General features: G+C 53.7%; 1 protein-coding gene across 5 annotated transcripts in view; it reads right to left on the bottom strand.

Moving 5' to 3' along the window:
* Positions 1 to 14,647, bottom strand: part of TBL1X (transducin beta like 1 X-linked) — a 213,502-nt gene that overhangs the window by 9,205 nt on the left and 189,650 nt on the right. For all 5 annotated transcript variants that reach the window (XM_057309977.1, XM_057309975.1, XM_057309976.1 and 2 more), the window contains 6 exons: positions 11,930 to 12,062; positions 11,297 to 11,438; positions 10,617 to 10,680; positions 10,406 to 10,503; positions 6,873 to 6,933; positions 2,083 to 2,204 (listed from right to left, as the gene is read on the bottom strand). In XM_057309977.1, the coding sequence (XP_057165960.1) occupies positions 2,083 to 2,204; positions 6,873 to 6,933; positions 10,406 to 10,503; positions 10,617 to 10,680; positions 11,297 to 11,438; positions 11,930 to 12,062 (620 nt within the window). The remainder of the gene's footprint in view (positions 1 to 2,082; positions 2,205 to 6,872; positions 6,934 to 10,405; positions 10,504 to 10,616; positions 10,681 to 11,296; positions 11,439 to 11,929; positions 12,063 to 14,647) is intronic.

Raw genomic sequence — 14,647 nt, 5'->3', positions numbered from 1 at the left:
CTTTTAATACCACAGCTGCTTCTGGCCTAAATCCATACAAGAGCCCTCTTTCCATGCTTGGGGGGCGGTATGGGTGGGGGTGGGTGGAGGGCAAAGACTTAAGATCTCGGTGCACAGGACAGTTTAATCCAGGTTCAGGACGGGATCAGAAGGCACTAGTGGTAACTGTTAGGAATGCACCCATAAACAACACCTCTGAGGGAGGCAAGGGCTGGAAATCCAGGGCCAACAGCAAGTAAGCCACATGCTGCAACCTAGGGCAGGTAGAAAGTTCCAGCAGGCAGCTGCAGTGTGCTGTGGGGGGCAGAAAGGAATGAGGCTGCAGAAAGCCCTCCAGTTTCGGGGACCGGATGCCCCCGAGGCGGACTCCTGCAGGATGAAGGCAAATGCCCCCCGAGGGACACGTTTATACAGGAGCCCGCTGCACCTCAGCCTGCCGGGGGCAGCTGTGCACTGAGGAGAAATGCCAGGAGCAAGCCCACGGGTCTCGCTGGCTTTCCAGCAGCATCACTAGAGCCCATGTGCCCAGGAGAGTCCCACTCATGCCTGTTGTCCCGGCCTGACAGTCACCTGATTACAGACTCACAATAATGTCCCACTCCTAAGTGCTCTGGTTGGGATGATAAAGTTTACGGTCATGCTATTTGTTAAGGACACCGAGTTTTGAAGGGTGTGACATGGAGAAGTGACAAGGCCACGTGTGCATTCCGTGTAGTCTGGACAGCGGATGGCCCGGGGAAAAGGGAGGAAGAAAGCCTGGAAGTCCCAGGACCAGCTCACTGGGTGAGCTTAGGGAGGACGGAGGGGTTGGGCTAGAGACGGGCATGAGAAAGTGCATGCCGGACCCCAGGGAAACGGGCCCAGGGACAGGCATGGCCCCGTGGACAGGCTCAGCCATTGCAGGCAGCCACGGTGGCTCTGGCTGCAACCAGAGAGAAGAGACCCTACGGGCAGATCTCTCAGGGCCCAGGAGCGCGGAGCTGGGCCCACTGGGTGTCCCCAGCTAGACCCATCTGTAAAGCCTCGAGGGTCGAGCCAACTCCTTCCCCGGGTGGAGTTTTCTCTCCCCGCTCCCAATTCCCAGGAGGCATCCAGGAATGGTCTACAGGGTCTCAGGAAGAAAAGAGGCTCAGCTCCGTTCAGCTTGTGTCTCATGCGGGATGATGAGCTGTGAGAAGACCCATTTGCACATGTGTGATGGTGATCAAGCCCCAAGTGGGGCCGCTGCAAGTCGCAAAGACTTCTGTTCAAAGTTTGGGGAGAGTGTAGGGTTAGGGTAGAGAGTAAGAGACGGGAGAAACACAGAGGGGGGTCAGTTTAGAGACACGATGAGATGCTAACAGGAGAGTTGATGGCTGTGCTTTTAGAAGCAGGGACCGGTAGGGCAGACGAGCTAGTGCTGACGAGTCAGGCGGGCAAGTCTCCCAGGAGGACTGGGGTAGGGTAGAAGGGGGCTTGGGGGCTCCAGGGATCTGACCTGGAAAACAGAGAGCCTCGTGTGCCCCACACTACGGAACTGGATAAGAAGTCAGCTGGCATCTGAGTGTGTTGGATTAAATGTTGATATTTTCCACCAAATTTAGGAAAATATGGCCATTATTGCTTCATATAATTTTTGTGTTCTACTCTCTTTCCTCTCTTTCTCCATTACACGTATAATGCTGGAGGGCTTCGTACTGTTCACAGGTCACTAAGCCTCTCTGAGAAAGTCTGTCCAAGCTTTATCACCTCTTCAAATCAACTCTTTTCTATGATCTCGCGTCCCTAACCTTCCTGCCATCTCCCACCTGCTGCTGAACTCCCCGTGAGGATTTTCATTTCAGACACTGCACCCTCGGTTCTCAGACGTCCACTGGGCCGTGCTTTCTCTGCCAGCGCTCCCCATCTATTCGCTCATTACGAGCAGCCTTTCCCTTGTGTCTCTGTACACTTCCACGACAGCCACTTCCAAGTCTTCCCTGCAGAATCGAGCACCTGACTCCTCTCGGGGTCACATGTGGGCCCACAAGTGGGTTAATCCAGGGCCCAGAGATGCTGCGAGCACCCGGGACCCAGAGGCCAGTCCTCAGAAGTCACACTTACGGTGTGTCCCTGGAAGGTTTTGACGGGGCGGTCACAGCCGAGTCTGCAGACGTGGATACACATGTCGGTGCTGCACGAGGCGAAGGTCGTGTTGTTCTGCCAGTCCACATCGAGCGCGGGCGCTGTGGGGCGGGGCAGCGGGGAGACACCTGCATTTACTACCCGTGCACAGAGCTCAGCTGATTTAAAACAATTAAAAGCAGAGTCAAGCAGCCTCATCCAGCCACGTAATAAAAGAACGTTCCCAGTGTGAACACAGCCTCTCCTCATCGACCGCAGAGACCCTTCTGTCCACATCTGGAAGGCTGAGCAGACGCTCTAGAGAGAACCCCCATGGCGGCTGACGTGCCCTGTGGCCGCGGAGTCGCTGGCTCCCCGACACGGTGAGAAAGGTTCATGAGAACGTGCACTGCTTGCCCTTACACCTGGTTGCTTCCAGAAATATCCCTGTGGCGGGCTGATTTGATTTCTTTTAGGTGGGAAGAACAGGGACAAGGACATGAAAAAGATTTCATACCCTATGTTTTAAAAAATCTCCTGCAACACATTATTGGAGCCCGCCAACTGGAGGGGACTGACCCCTTTGGGGACCAAGTGGGCTTAGGGCTCAGGACTTGTGATGAACACCCCTTCTGACTCCTGGGCCTTTCCCAGGCCCCGGTGGCTCCAGGAGCTCCGTGGAGGGTTTGGGGGAGGGTGATGGACTTCTCTGCCTCCCAGCGCTCCCTCTTCCCCCAACCGCCCGTGAGACACGCAGCACCCTTGCTCTCACACCTCTTGTTCCCAGCAGGAAGACAGTTAGGTTCCTGCACATCTCTGATCACGCAGGTTTCATCAACTGGTCGGTGCATAACCATGTCTTGTATTTCTTTTAAAGTCAAGTCAGCACTGACTCGGGAGAAGCGTCCCGATGACTCGGAATATGCTAACAGCAGCTTGCCCCTCCCCTTCTGCAGTTTCAATGCGGTCACCTTTCACAGGTAGGTCATGCACGGTGGATCCCCCTCCCTCACCAAGTGCATCTTGCGGGAGGGAGTATTTGGGGGAGAGCGAGGCCAACAGCATCTCTTTCTGTTACCTGCCCAGCACCGTGTTTCACGGTAACCCCCCGGTTCCCGGCAAGGATCCCGCGTGTGCACAGCGGAAGGAAGAAGCAGATCCCGCTTGGTCGGGGGGATGAGCCCGTGAGCCAGAGAGCCAAGACCGCGGCTGCTCGTGCTGAGAGCACCGCACCGGCGAAATCCTGAATTCCTGGGCCACCCTCTGCATTCAGGGCGTGCAACCCATGCACTTGGAAATAGGACGATGTGGGGGGGCAGGTCCAGCGACAGAATCTAGTACCTGGCCGTAAAAATTAATACCTGCTAACCCTTGCCATCCGAAGAGGGGACGCTCTGTACTTGGGTGGCTGACCCCCTGTGAGTGGGCCCCTGCCACCAGGACCCCCAGAGCCCCCAGGGCGACCTCACCGTTCAGTGTGGCTAAGTGACGGGAAACAAGGTGTAGCGGTTCTGGGGTCCCCACGCCCTCCCTGCCCACACGTGGGCTCAGTGAGGTTCAGCAGTGAGCATCAGGCGCAGCCCGGCTTTCTTTGTTGTTCAATTGTGAAGTATTACTGTTCATCCAGGCTCCCCCAATGGTTGCACTTTGCAGCTCCACGGGACAGGAGCAAGAGCAGAAGGCTGATGCTGGTACGGCGTGAGGTGGGGGGCGATGGCGTGCTACCACAGGGGCAGCTCTGTGCGACCACGTACCCAGTCAGATCCAGAACCACGCCATCGTCACCAGGAGTCCCCTCGTGTCACGTGACACGCACACCAAGCCCTCCCTGCACCACCCCTACACTCTGGCTCCACTCGTGTGTTCTCCAAGACCAAAACTGCATCATCTCAAGAAGCTTCTACGTAAATGGAATCAAACAGCAGGTGACCTTTGGAGATTGGCTTATGTCACTCAGGAGAACGCCCCGCAGATCCACCGGGCTGTTACGTGTTCCTTCTCATTGCCGAGTGGTCGTCCCCACTCAGGCTCCGAGCTCATGCTTCCTGCGGACGGTGACAGACGGTGGCCCTACCAGGTGTTCGTGGGGAAAACCCAATACGGCAAAGCAATTTCTCAGATCAGCCCATCAAATGCGGAGTCTCTGAAGGCTAACGAAGGGTCCTCCTTATAAGCGCCAACTATCTGTGTTTTGCTCTGAAAAGGAGCATGCTTGCTTTTCTTTCATGTTACCATCTTGAACAATCTCTAGCACTCTCCTTGACACTAAGGAAAAAAAAAGAGCAAATGACACCTGGAACTTACTGGACCAGCAGTGGGTCTACCCAATCCCCATTACGGTAAGAATTACGGGCAAGAAGTTCTCTGAATACACAATAAACACTGGCCTGTGGTTTTTCTGCTGAAAACTTCATAAATGAAAAGATTTATTTACTATTTCTGGGGGGGAGGGCAGAGGCAGAGGGAGAGAGAGAATGCACCAGCAGACTCCGCACTGAGCGTGGAGCGTGACACAGGACTTGATCTCATTTCCCTGAGATCAGGACCTGAGCCAAAATCAGGAGTCAGACGCTTCACCGACGGAGCCACCCAGGTGCCCCCATAAATCAATTCTTAAAAGTGTTAGGGGAAGCTCACCGATGTTTATCTAGGGCATACTTTTTCTCTGAAAAGTAGAATCCAGAGCTGAGTTTCAGATATTCCTCCAATCACATGGGTGAGCACACCTGCTCTTCTCGGGCTCCGAACCCACTATGGTATCGTCCCCGACAACAAAGGTGGGGACGCTTTGGCATTTATGCCAACAATGCAAGGCCACTGGGAAGGATACTGTCACTCGCTACGTGCTCTGCTGTGCCGTCTGGAGCAGGGCTGTAATCCGGCAACACGCACAGACCCACGCAGGCTGGCTTGCCAGAGGGTGGGCTTGTAAGCAGACTTCGTAATGGAGAAGGGATTTCCTTTCGGGGTGGTGGAAATGTTCTGGAACTAGATAGCGGTGATGGCTGTCCACCACGTGGACGTGTAGTCGCCTTTACTGATGGTACGTATCATTAGTAAGTGGGGCGGGGAGCGTGTACACGTCCTAGCACGTGTATATGCATGTCCTGTGCATACACAAACGTCTATGTCCTGTAATGTGACACACACACCCTCCCCCGCCCCACCCCACACAGGCTGGAATAGCAAGCTGCCTGCACTGGGAGCCGTGCCTACTTCCTGGTGAGAACGTACATTCTGGAATATGTTCAGCCACTTCCACATCATCAGTGCTGTTAAAGCAACACTAACAGCAGAGTTCACCGGCACCCCAAGGGGCGTGTCCAGTGTGGACCCCAAGCTATGAGGACACACGGGAGAGACGTGCTATGTCAGCAGAGCAGCAGGGTGTCAGCTGTGACTCCAGGGTCCCCCTTGCTCAGGAGAAAGCACTGCTTTAGTACCGTGTGCAGTCAGGGACAGACTGGTGTCCGTTCGTCGGAACCTAGTCCTGCCTCACGGACTCTTTGGCTCCGTCGGCTCCCTGGACGACCCACGTCCCCTGCTCGGAGCCCCTCCCTGGGCACGGAGATGGGCTGTGCCATCCAGGGGGGCCCATGGGGCCAGCGTTTAGATGCAGACCATCACCAGGCACCCCAACTACCCATCAGGATGCTCGGAGAGAACAGTAAACACTTCCTCTGTGCATTTAGATTCCGTCAAAATGGAACATTTCCTGTTGAGGGAAGGAGCATCCACTCCCTTCTGTCAAGTCTGAGCCAGTCTTTCTAACCGTCTGTTCCTTCTGGGAGGTGGTCGTCTGTCCTTAAGAGGCCACGTCTAACAAGATAAGGCTACACAGAGCGTGAAGCAACCGGTGGGAATGTGAATAGTGGGAACTCTGGACCCCTGGCCGCCCCAGGGAGCCCGCGGGGATCCCGGCACACAAAGGGACAGGGTAAGGTCCAGAGCAGTGGCTGCACATCTCTGCGGGGCACACGGACCCCCGCAGGCCTGACGCTCTCCCTGCAGGAGCACCCACTGGCAAGGCTGGTCTTGGCCCGAGACTGGGAATTTGGACGTCCACAGGTTTCCCACCACGGCCTAACGGACGAGAATGGTGTCCTGTGCCTGAACTGCGCAAACAGTGGGGTGTATACCGAACCCCTGCTTTCCCTCTGGGAGTCTGGAACTGGGCACACACCAAGCAGGGGTGCCTACAGGACCAGCCGCCAATCACAAACCTTAGGCATTGAGTCCTGGTGAGTTTTCCTGGTAGCCGACCCTTCACGTGTATTGTCCTAACTTGTTTCTGGGGCATCAGACGTGGGCTGACTGATTCCACTCGCAGAGGACCCTGGGAGGCTCTGGACGTCCCCCTGTACGCCTCTGGTCTGCGGCTTCTGCTTTGTATCCTGCTGCGGTGACACGTCTCAGCCCTGAGGACAGCTGTCCGCGGAGTCCGGGGACTCCTCCCAGGGAACTTCCGAACCCAGGCACGGTCGCAGGGAACCCCGACGCAGCATCCCCCTTGGGACAGCAGGGGGAAGACGCCCACACTGGTTCTGTGGTTGGGCCACTGCTGTGTTTTTAAACTTCCGAGCAGGCACGCGCTGAGGGCATCTGTATCTTGCAAAGTAAGAGCAACGCTCCCCATGAAATGCATTTCCTTCCCACCAGCTCCGTTCTGTGGGCTCCTTCCTGCAAGCTTTCACGATTACTACTGTAAGAGACACTTCCTAGGACTACGAATTACTATTTTTGAATTACAAAAAAAAAAAAAAACACCAAAAAAACCCTCAAAAACTCACCGGAATGAAACGGAAACTGTTGTTTGGCTTCTCCTGTGTGGGCATCCCAAATTATGGTTGTCTGCGCTCCGCAAACAAAAAGAAAAAGTGAGTATTCTTCACAGAAAGATTTCTCTAGAAAAATCTAACATACAGGAAAAGACCATGACCCCTCCCTTCCTTCTAAGCCAGCACTGTCCAAAAGAGATACAATGTGAGCCACAAAGGTCATTTTTAATTTTCTCCTAACTACATTTAAAAAAAGGAAAAAGGGGAGCCTGGGTGGCTCAGTTGGTTGAGTGTCCGACTCTTGGTTTTGGCTCATGATCTCAGGGTCCTGGGACAAGCCCCACATCAGGCTCAGTCCTCAGTAAGGAGTCTGCTGGAGGATTCTCTCTCCCCCTCCCCTCACACACGTGCACACGCTCTCTCAAATAAATCTTAAAAAAAGGAAAAAGAAATCAGTAAAATTAATTTTAACTATATTTTAGTTCATTCCAATGCGGCCAAGATACTGTTTCAACACGGAATCGATACACAACCACTCCTGAGATATTGCGGATTCTGTCTTTCATCTAGACTTTTGGAATCCAGGTTCAGCATCCAGGGTACATTTTATGAACCCGACAGCCACATGGGCTGGTACCTTCTCCACTGAACGCAGCAGCCGCTCCCAACACTGGGAAAACGGCCCCGATTGGTGGGGATTCTCCCTCCTCCCCCACACGGAGACCTGTAGAAAAACCTGCAATGAAGCAGCTCGAGACACCTTTCTAGCACTTTCCAAATGCAGGACTAGAGAAACTGGCATTTCTGACACCTGCCCTGCCCATCAGCGCCGAGGCATGGACGCTGGATCCAGGACAGCAGCGTGAGGCACGGGGCTCGGGCACGGAGTCACCGGTACACATGCGGAGAAAAAGGGGTCTCCACCTCGCAAAGCACAGTAAGTCCTGAATCCTTAGGAACTTGCTGAGAGCGGGAAGACAGGGAAGCAATGAGACCAGCTCAATGAACACCATGGGTCTTTAAAAAAAAAAAATTTTTTTATTTGAGAGAGAGCATGAGAGAGAGGGAGAAGTAGACTCCTCGCTGAGCAGGGAGCCCGATGCAGGGCTCTATCTCAGGACCCCAGGATCGTGACCTGAGCCAAAGGCAGATGCTTCCCTGACAGAGCCCCCCATGTGTCCCACAGCAATCAAGTCTTAATCAACTGGCACGTCTACCTTAACTGAAACCTTTCCACCTCCCCGTCCACAGCACTTAGGATTCTGCTGGAAGAAGAACTGCTTGTATTTTGTATTAACTGCAGGAAATTGCAGATGTAATCTTCAGGACACCAAGTATCTCTGAAACGCAGTTCTCTAAGTTTGGGGTCAGCTCTAGACCAATTAACTTTTTTTTTAAAGATTTTATTTTTAGGTCATCTCTACACTCAACGTGGGGCTGGAAGTCACACAAGCCTGAGATGACGCGTCCCACAGTCCACCGACCGAGCCAGCTGGGCGCCCCTAGACCAACTAACTTTGCTTGTTTGCTGTTTGCTGGAGTGGGACTCTTTTCTTAACGCAGCCACTCACGAATGTGGCAACGCGGACAATACACAGACTCTTTCAATACTTCACACATGTCACCTAGCTGCTGTTTCCATTAAATAAACGAGGGGCGAAACAAAACATTAATCACACAAAAGCTTTTTAGGGATGGGACCTCTCCTCCTGCCACCCCTTCCAGGTTAAGCGTGCAGTGAAGGTCAACACCAACATCCCTGTCCACGCCCCCTCCTCCCCGGGCAGCACTTGCGAGAACATTATTATTATTCCTGCCATGGTTGGTGAACAACGGCAGAGAGGGTAGGACCCAAAGACTAAGTGAATTCCAAGAGTGCCTTTTCACCGGCCGTCCAGCCCCTCACCTGGAAGAGTCACAGTCGAGGGGAAAGTAGAAAATCAGGGATGGAATTTTGTAAAGAGCCCCGGGCAGGAGGCAGGTGAGGCTGCAAAGAATTTTTTAGAAGTGTGTGGGGGTCAAAGGGCAGAAGTGACTGGCAATCCAGGGCCTGCACCCTGGACCCGGGTGTCCCTGGGCAAGTGAGTGCAGGTGTCTGTGCGCCCACCGCCTGTCTCGGGGGCACTGAACGGGCAGCACACACTGTAAAGTGCCTGGGAAGGGTCAGCGACCACGTGCACAAATCATTTTAATGATCCAGTCAGCAGTATGGACGGCCAGCCACGGACCCGACAAAGGCGTGTGTGTGCGTGCGTGCGCGCGCCCATGTGTAATATCTGAACTCGACCGTCTCAGAGAAGATCGGACAGTAGTTCCAGGAGAACGCTTAGTGTCAACCACAGAACTCAGCTTCTCTCAACTCGATATGAGGCTGCCAGGTTGGAAAGAAAGGTGTGCTGGCTGAAAACAGAGAGAGCGTGCGACGGCACTCTTCACTGACCTAGAGGGCTGCCCTCTGGTACGGGGTCAGCACACATTGTCTGTCACCGGCCACACGGTACATATTTTAGCCCCGGGCCTGCGACAAAGTTGACAGGTTGTGGCTGCTACTGTACACTCACTGTAAAACGTGAAGGGCACGAAGCAGTAACGTAACAAGGTTTTCAAATGATCCTGACGTCCGTCTGAAAACACAAAGCCCTCTGCACACCACACGACAGTATAGGCCGCAGACCCAGTCAGCAGTTGTAGAAACACAAACTGCTTGTTTTCCTTCGGCTTCATTTCTTGATAATACTTCTCTTCCAAAGCAAGGACTTCCAATTCCTGCCGAGTCTCAGGAATGACATAACCCTTCCTTCCATGTTCTTTGGGGGTCCCGATTCCTGACTCTTGGCAACTGAGGAAACAGACCCAGAGAGGGGGGCCCACACTCCGAGCCAGATGATGCCTACAGCCGCTGACTCCTTGCCCACCCACGGCTTCTAGAGGCCCCCGTCTGCTCACGGCCACTCGGACCTGACCCCGTCACATCCACCTGGCAGCCCTGTCCAGGCACAGCGTCTGCTCTGAGTGTGCCCCGTGGGCCGCCAGGGGTGTGCCCCTCGTGGGCGGGCCCGCTTTCCTCCGGCTCTCAGAGAAGCCTGCAGCCCATGACGGGAAGTCACAATTCATCGAATTAGGGAAACGAGCCTGGCGAGAGAAAACGGTTTGTGTTTCCAAAACTGCTCAGTGGGGGAAAGGTTTCTGTCCCGTGCATCCCACACCACTTTGCTTTTCAAGCATTGGATACATGCAACTGGGGGATTTCCTCTTTCCATCACTGAATGACGTACCTCAAAAAAAAGGGGGGGTGGCTCTGCACAAAGGTCTGTGGAACAGTATAATATGTTGAGAGAGCACGTGTTATAAATGAACAGTAAGATCAAACCACAAAACAAAACCTAAAGCAGCTCTTTTGCCTTGTTAAGGAGAAGCAGAGAGCCTCAGAATTAAACACAAAACAAAAAAACCCAAGACGTTACCCAGAGATTAAAAATAAATCAACATCTACAGCTCAGAGAGATGTGGGGGTTTTTTGAGACCTATTTTAAGCGAATACTCACTTTGTCTACACCAGCACTCAAGATGTAATTCCCCTTTTTGTTCCATTTCAAGGCAAAGATGGGGCCTTTATGTTGCCCTAAGGTGCTGGCCAGGTTGCCTGTTCGGTAAAGAAACAACAAGCAGGTTGACTTCACAGCCACAGTCAGCTCACTTGCCAATTACATCGCAAAGCACGTCTTCTCCCGCCGCTCACGAGGAGGCCCGGCTTACCGTCTTCGGTCCATATTCTCGCAAAACCATCGTAGGAACCCGTGGCCAACAGTGTCCCATCGCTCTGTGGGCCAGAAACAAACACACACCCCCAACAGCTCAGTAGAAGCCAAGACGCCCTCTCACCTGACCCTGGGGCTGGAAGAGTCTCGCATCCGTCCCGGTCTCCCAGTGAAGAGACTAGTGGATCCCACGGGACTACTTCAGCCCACACTGCTCTGAACAGACACACGGGAGATGCGGGAACAGGGAAAATACACGCAACCAGTCACCCGATGACGTCATTAAACACACCATCCGAAAAGTTACAGTGAGACTTTAAGAGACCAAAGGAAGCTTTTAAAAGTGCGTTTGCACACAGAGAGGAGTTTGTGATGCAGGAAAAGTGCAAAGAAGTTCTAAAGGCCCGTGGGCTTCCCACCTGTAAATGCCTGTAACCCCCACCGCCGAACCAGCGAGCTGGACAGTCCCCTTTCCTGGGCCGCACACCCCCTGTCGCCAGCACAGCGGGCTCCCCCCTGGGACCAGCAGGCTCATCTTGCTCAGGGATGGAAAGGGAGGGCCACTGCCCACCCAGCTAGCTGCCTGCCCAACACAGCCTTGCCGGACGCTCTCAGCCACGGGACAGCAGCCCCCAGGGCTACAGCTGCTAACGCGTCTGCGTGGCGGCAGGTGCTTACGTTCCAGTCCAGTGAGGTCACGTCTTTATTACTCGGGACGTCATGTCCTCCTTCTCGTATACAGTGCCTCAACACGAGCTGTGTGGAGCCCCCATTGCTGTTCTCATTAAGGTTCCATATTCTTGCCGTCGAGTCTCCGGATCTGTCGAATGAAAAGGCACATGCATTCAGCTTCCGCTTCAAGTGCACACGCAGCCGTCAGACTTTCAGGCTAGGTCCGGGAGCCCTGGCGCACGGCCTTGCGTCGTCTTAATCCCGCCCACCGGCTCTGTCCTCCGCCTCACCGTGTTTGTTGCTCTTTGCTATTTTAATTTGCTTTTCAAGTAGGCTCCACACCCAACGTGGGCTGGAACTCACCACCTTGAGATCAAGAGCCCCGTGCCCCACTGGCTGGGCCAGCGGGGAGCCCCGTAGCAACTGTAAATCTCTTTGCATTGCTCCCCAGCCCACTGGGAACACAGGGCAGAGCAAGGCCTTCTTCACCACCTGGGAAGGAGGGCAGCACGGAGAGCCCAAGGTCTGGGTCTGAACACAAATGGGAGGGGAGCACGTACCCATGAGGCACAATTCCAGAAAGGAGAGAACACCTGCAATCCCCCGGACCCTGGGGCACCCCCGGCCTGGCATCCTTACCCTGAAGCTAGGAGATCACTGACAGGGTTCCAGGCACAAATGAACACCTCGGACTCGTGTCCCCGAAGGACTGTGGCTTTGTTGGGCGGAATCTCAACGTCCCCGTCTATTTCCATTGGTTTCGAATGATTATCTGTCACAGGAAACAGGAAGACATGTGGCTGACCGGTATATGAAAGAAATGCATTCTCAGGGCACGTGAGTGTTAGAGACACCTTCTTTTTCTTTTTCTTTTTTTAACTTAAATTCAGTTGGCCAGCTGATAGTACATCACCAGTTTCAGGTGTAGAGTTCAATAAACTGTCAGTGGCCTGTAACGCCCAGTGCTCCTCACATCCCGTGCCCTCTGAAGGGCATCTACTCGTCACCCAGTCTCCGCACCCCCCACCCACCTCCCTTTCTGCAACCTTGTTTGTTTCCTACAGTTAAGAGTCTCTCATGGTTTTTCTCCCACCCTGATGACTTCCCATACAGTTTTCCCTCCTCTCCCCTCTGATCCTCTGTGCTATTTCTTATGTTTCACAGATGAGTGCGATAGTCTTGCTCTGACAGAGACACGTTCTTTTTATGTACCAGGTAATACGATCTGATGACTATATCATGACTTTTGTATAATTTAGTACATGTATTACATTTCTTTATTTCAACAGCCTGCAAATTTGATAAGAGAAATAAAAAGCTCTTTATTCTGCGTAACTAGGGCCATGCTAAGGTCTAACCACCACCAGCGGAGACTGGGGAGGGATGACGAGAGCCGGGTCGAGCCCGAAGGATGCTCTTCCGCAGACGGGATGAGACGTCTTATCCACGAGAGCCTTTCTGAAGTATCACCTCCTTACCTGGGCGCTCCTGCCGGGAGAGGCCACCGCTCTTCCAGAGCGCCCACCACCTTGCACTCCCTGCCTGCAACAGCCTTGGTTCTTGGGACTGAAGGGCTGGTTTTTTTTCTTGGTGGAGCCACCTCTGCGTCAGACTTCTTATGCCACGCAGAACTGCCAGGCTTTCTAACCGAGTAAGCCCACCCCGGATGAATCATGGACCCGGGTTCTGAATTCCCAGGTAGGCCTGGTGGCGGTGGAGACAACTGATACTAAATGCCACCCTCGTGAAAACCATCCTGCAAAGTGGCAGGACGCAGAAGATTCTAACCGATACTAAATGCCACCCTCGTGAAAACCATTCTCCCAAGTGGCAGGACGCAGAAGATTCCCGAAGGCCAGGACGAACGATCACTTCCAACACCACAGTCTGGCCCCAGCCTGCCCTGCGGCAAGATGACTGCAAAATGTAGGGGGCACCAGGCTTCAGGAGACAAAGCAGAAGTCAGTGCCACAGGATGATGTGCCAGAGACAAGGCAGCAGCGAGCCCTGAGCCGCGCTCCCTGGAGAGTGACCAGTAAGCCACAGGTACCCATGAAATGAAGGCCATCTGTGTGTGAGCGGCCAGTGGGCTTTAAGCTGTGTACCCGTCTCTATGCAGCTATGTCCCATTAGATTTTCTTTTCTAAGTAGGCTCCTTGCCCAGCGTGGAGCCCAACATGGGGCTTGAACTTAAGACCCTGAGATCAAAACCTGAGCTGAGATCAAGAGTCAGATGCTTCAATGACCGAGTCACCCAGGTGCCTCACCCATTAAGATCCCCACCCCCATCATCCCATCAGATTTTCTTCAGATTCAAAAGAAATCAGTACAATTTAAAAGCTTGCAAAATTTCTGTCCTGGCAAACACAGACTTCTTGAAGTTCACTGATTATAAGTTCATTTCTGTGACGGAAGACTAAGAAAACAAAGACCCTTAGTTTCTTCCAGTTTCATTTCTGAAAACGTGAGGACTGTATGGCTTGTGAGCGGATAGCCAGTAAGTGATGTGTAGCTCGAGCCACGTACTGTCTTCTTCCTTCCCGGCCCTGCTGTTCCGGACCTGATTAACGGTGATGACGGAGGGTACAGGAGGGAAGTCCTTCCATTTCTGTGCTAGATTCACGACCTGTACACCGACCTACTTATTGTAATCTGCGTTACAGCCTAGGTGGGTTCTCCGCGTGATGCCGCATCTCACTCTTTAGCTGAGGCGAATTCGTTACCCTGTGCTCGTGGACGAGAACCTGCCACAAGGCTTGGCTGCAAGCTGCAGCCTCACGTGAGACGGCCGGCCAGAGAGCTACATGTGCGCAGGCCACACGTGCACACCCGGAACACGTGCGTGCATCCACACACAGGTACGTAACACACGTGTAATGCGCTCCTGAAGCCCTCTCTGAGTTTCTAAGCCACGTATCAGAGCGGAGCCCGGTTCTCTGGGTAGAAATTCAGGCTCTCTGATCGGCACGCCCTTTACGGCAATTACCCCACAGAGATGGAGCACCCGGCATTTGGAGACCACCACGTAAGGCCACACCTGCTGTCTGCGGCCCGGTGCCCTCTCTGTCGCCATGCGCTTGACCATTACAGCAGATGCTGGCCCAACACGCTCAACACCGAAGGCGGGCGGAGGACCAGGGGCCTCCACAAACGAAACCCTCTGATGTAAGAGTAATCACACGGCTCTCCTCGCTGTTACACAACACTAGTTCTCTGGGCAGCACGACTTCCTAAGATCGAGGATGTGTGCGTAAACACTGCCGTGTCTAAGGACTTCAATGGGAACAGAGCGTGAAGCTCTTCCAGCAAATACGACGCCACACTAGGGCTCAGAGACATGGACAGCAAGCAGAGCCT

This window comes from Ursus arctos, chromosome X (genome assembly GCF_023065955.2).
Source record: "Ursus arctos isolate Adak ecotype North America chromosome X, UrsArc2.0, whole genome shotgun sequence".
NCBI lineage: Eukaryota > Metazoa > Chordata > Mammalia > Carnivora > Ursidae > Ursus > Ursus arctos.
This window is presented reverse-complemented; position numbering and strand designations above follow the sequence as displayed.